The sequence below is a fragment of the Emiliania huxleyi genome, assembly GCF_000372725.1.
Source record: "Emiliania huxleyi CCMP1516 unplaced genomic scaffold EMIHUscaffold_45, whole genome shotgun sequence".
Taxonomy (NCBI): Eukaryota; Haptophyta; order Isochrysidales; family Noelaerhabdaceae; genus Emiliania; species Emiliania huxleyi.
This window is the reverse complement of record NW_005198611.1, coordinates 5,060-8,845: the sequence shown is the minus strand read 5'-3', so window position 1 is coordinate 8,845 and position 3,786 is coordinate 5,060. Positions and strand designations below refer to the sequence as shown.

At 69.3% G+C, this 3,786-nt stretch overlaps 2 protein-coding genes across 2 annotated transcripts in view; one reads left to right on the top strand and one right to left on the bottom strand.

Moving 5' to 3' along the window:
• Nucleotides 1-2,067, top strand: part of EMIHUDRAFT_210537 (hypothetical protein) — a gene marked incomplete at both ends in the record, with an annotated part of 2,251 nt that extends 184 nt beyond the window's left edge. Inside the window, 5 exons of the mRNA XM_005768605.1 lie at nt 32-757; nt 840-899; nt 1,113-1,394; nt 1,464-1,592; nt 2,038-2,067. Coding sequence (XP_005768662.1) covers nt 32-757; nt 840-899; nt 1,113-1,394; nt 1,464-1,592; nt 2,038-2,067 — 1,227 coding nt within the window. The remainder of the gene's footprint in view (nt 1-31; nt 758-839; nt 900-1,112; nt 1,395-1,463; nt 1,593-2,037) is intronic.
• Nucleotides 2,068-2,151: 84 nt separating this feature from the next.
• EMIHUDRAFT_356078 (hypothetical protein) lies at nt 2,152-3,174 on the bottom strand. Its single transcript, XM_005768604.1, has one exon. It carries the CDS (start codon nt 3,088-3,090, stop codon nt 2,692-2,694), a length of 399 nt encoding a protein of 132 aa, XP_005768661.1. The 5' UTR covers nt 3,091-3,174; the 3' UTR covers nt 2,152-2,691.
• Nucleotides 3,175-3,786: the final 612 nt, after the last annotated feature.

Sequence of the window (3,786 nt, the reverse complement as noted above, 5' to 3'; positions counted from 1 at the left end):
CAGGCTCGCCGACGAGATCATCCGAGGCGAGGCCGACGGCTCGGACTTGCGCGGCGAGGCGATGGAGGCGCTCATGGGCCTGCTCTCCGACTCGGACCGGCCCGTGCGCCACGCGGCCGCCGCCGCCTTGGGCCGGCTTGGCGACCGGCACTGGCAGGCTGCCTTCCCGCAGCGGGACGGCCCTCCCTCGTTTGAGGCGCTCTCCGAGTCCCCGCGGCCCGAGGTGCTCACCCTGCTGATCGACCTGCTCACCGTCGCCCTCCCCGAGGACCGGCGGCTGGCGGCGCAGCTCCTCGGTCTCAACCGGCTAAACGCAACCTCGTGGACGCTGAGCGAGCGTGCCTGCGCTGGGCTGCGCGTCCTCGCGCGCGACCCCGACGCGACGGTCCGCGTGCAGGCCCTCCACTCCCTCGGCGAGGGGCGCGACGCGGGATCGCTCGCGACGGTGATTGGGTCTCTCGCGGACTCGTCGACCAAGGTTCGACACGCTGCGGCACTCGCCGCCGGTAAGATTGGCGACCCGCGCGCCCAGCAGGTCCTCGTGCGGGTACTGACGCGCCGGGAGGACGTGACGGTGCAGGCGGCGGTCTGCGCGGCGCTCCACCGGCTCGAGTGCAGCGCCGGCTCCCTCGCCGCGCTGGTCGCCGCGCTGCTGCGCTCCTCGGGCGACGGGCTGGAGCCACTGCAGCGCGGTGCAGTCGCCGCCCTGTCGCGCTGGTCCGACCCGGCCGCGGTCCTCGCCGCCTTTCGGCAGGCGGTCGCGCCGCTGCCACACGGGCGAAGGCCCCTACCCCGCCGCCCTCCCACCCCGTGCGCCCTCCCGCCCTCCCGCCTCGCAGTCCTCCGTCCTCGGTCGCGCGACGACGCGGACGCCCGATGTGCGTGCCGCGGCGTGCGAGGTGCTCGGCCACCTCTTTGGCGCAGCGTCCTCGGCGGAGCACGGCGGCAGCGGCGGCCCGCCGCCCGCGCCCATCAGCAGGAGCGGCAGCTCGTCCTCGCTGCTTTGGCGTTCCTTCTCGCCCCGACCGCCGCAGGCCGGCGCCGAGCGGGCCGCGGCCCACGCGATGCTCGCTTCGCTCCTCGGCGATGCGGACGAGACGGTCCGGCTGCAGGCCACCGCCGCCATCGGCAAGATTGCCCTCCCGAAGGCCGTCTCGCCCCTGGTGCCGATGCTGCGCGACCCCGCGCCCGGCGTGGTGGACGAGGCACGAGGGGCCCTCCTCCGCCTCGACTGGAGCGGCCTGCTGCGGCCCGGGGAGGCGGTCCTCCTCTCGGGCCCGTGCCTGAGGCAGACCACCAGCCTCGTGGGGCACGTCTCGATGCAGACCTCGATGCTTGTCCTGTGCGACAGCGGCAGGCTCTTCTGCGTCGACGCCAAGGCGCGTGCGGCCGGCGTCGCTCCTCCGACGCACGCCTCTCCAGGCCACTCAGCGAGCCGCCCTCCGCCCGCCGCTTGCCCGCAGGAGCCGCTCGCCGACACGGAGGTGGAGCTCGACCAGCGCAGCAGCGCAGCCGCGCCGGGCGTGTTGGCGCTGGTGGGCGAGGGGCGGCCGCTGCCGGTGCAGCCAGTGCTGCAGAGGCCCGAGGAGTGGGTGCGCGCCGTCCACGGGCGGAGGCGTGCCGCCGTGTCTGCGGAGACGCGGAGGCGGCGCGCCGATTCGCGCCTCCAACAGGAGGCGCCCGCCGCCGCCCGCAGCCCGGGGCTCCAGGTCGGGTGGCGCCGGAGCGACGGCTGAGCTTTGATCTTGCGTGTACGTACGTACTTCTAGCCACTGTCTGGGAGAAGAGGGAGAGGGGGTTGTGTTCTCTAGGCCCCTAAGGGCCCGACGCGCGGGAGCTAAGAACTAAGAAGCGGGACCCAGCCGGTTTTTGTGGCTTTTTGGACGGCTTTTTTGGATTCTCCCGCCCTCCCACAGGTCCCACTCCTCTCTAAGTCTCTTGGATTTTTCAGTTAGTTAGTTAGGAAAGGTGAAAGAACACCAGACTGAACACCAGCGCGGTATGGGTGGACGCAAGACAGGAGATGCCCGTCCCGAGGAAGGGGACGACCTGCGCTTCGAGCAGTAGCGACCTGCGCTTGGGGAGCTGTAAGAAAAATCCCTATCATTGAAAGTAGCAGAGGGGTCGCGCCACACGCTCTCCGAATGGGATTTTCTGCCCTGCCGCCTTCGCGGCCCCGACTGCCTCCCGGAGGCCCGCCCGGCCATGCAATCCGCCGCCGGACCGCCCGGCGGGTCCAACCCGAAGCGGGCGACCGGCCGTTCGCACCGCTCGGCCGACGGGGCGAGCCCCGCGGCCCTCGATCGCTCGCCCCGGGACGTGGCCCGACCGGCCCACGCGCACGGCCTGGCCTCTACCGCCACTTTCGGCGGCGCAATTTGCGCCTTCATCGCTCTTTGGATCGTCCTGGCACCCATCGGACTCCTCCCGACGGTCGGCGGCGCCCACTCCGTGCACTTTGAGTCAGACTCGCTCTTCGGCAGGCACGCTCTTCGGCGAAAAGTCGCCGCCGGCTGTCCACGCCGAGCCAGCCAGTTGCCGGCTCGCACGGCAGCCTCTTTCTCTCGACCAGCCTCAACTTCGACACGGTCATCATTTTGTCGCTGCGTGCTCGTGGCGAGCCGGGCGGCGGTCAAAGTTTGCCCAGACGAGCGCCAGGCGATAGTCCCGTCTCTGTTCGCCCTGTGCATGTCAGGCCAGGCTGCAGCAGGGCACTACCATCGTGCTGCCCTGTTGCAGCCTGACGTTTCCCACTGTGCACAGCCGCCAGAGCACCACCACCGCCCGGCATCGTGTCACGGCGAGCTCCTTCTGCACCCGTTCGCGAGGCTCTTGCGCTGGCACACTTCGGCCTTCCGCTGCTCGCGTTCGGCGAGCTCTTCTCCGCACTCCTGCCACGGTGCCGTCGCCACACACCTTCTGGCCGGCCTGAGCCACGCGGACTCGACCTCTCTCCCTCTCTGGTGCACGCCACGGGCCGCGACGGCTGCTGGCAGCCGGCCGGCGTGAGGAGGCAGCGTTGCTGGCACAGTCGAGCTGGAGTATCCGCTTCTTGATGCTTCTGCGGTCAAGCTTGACCTTATGTGACATGATATGCCACAATACTGCATGCTCTCACCCCTCAAAGTGTCGAATTTTTGTTTAGTACTGGTGACCCGACACCGGTGGCCCGATAGTACGGTGTGCCTTTTCTTCAAACGAACGCACTTCGAGGTTCGACAATCGCTAAGATGCTTATGGGGCACCGCTGCGACTCCCTTGGAGATGCCTGAGGCCACCCCAACCAGTCCCCAAGGCCAAGCCTTACGTGGACGAATTCAACCCTACTTTTTGTTCGTCTACCCACATTAGCAACTTCGTGCTCATGTCAACGCCACGCCACTCGCCAGCGCCAGCCCATTCAACCCCGCCCCCATTGGGGGCGGGGCCCTTCAAGGGCTCAACTCTAGTTCGTGTGAAAGTTCCGACTTCCGCGAGCCTGGCGCGAACGGCGCGAGGTCGTCTCGTGCTGGTTTGTAGGACGCCATGCCACGCCAGCCTCCCCGCGAATCATCCTCCCTTCTGACGTGCAAGTCGTGGCTGGCGGACCTCCTCAGCTGGGACGCGCGGACGCTGCTCGAGAGCGTGGAGCCGGAGCGGGCGCTCTTCCCAACGCTGCCTCCCCCGCTCACGGATACCTACCTGCGGCCCGCGGACTACCTGCGCCTCCTCTCCGCGCACCAGCTGCTGGAGATTGCCGCCTCTCTCGCGTCAGACGCGCGCAGCAACTCGGCGGCGCCGCTGCAC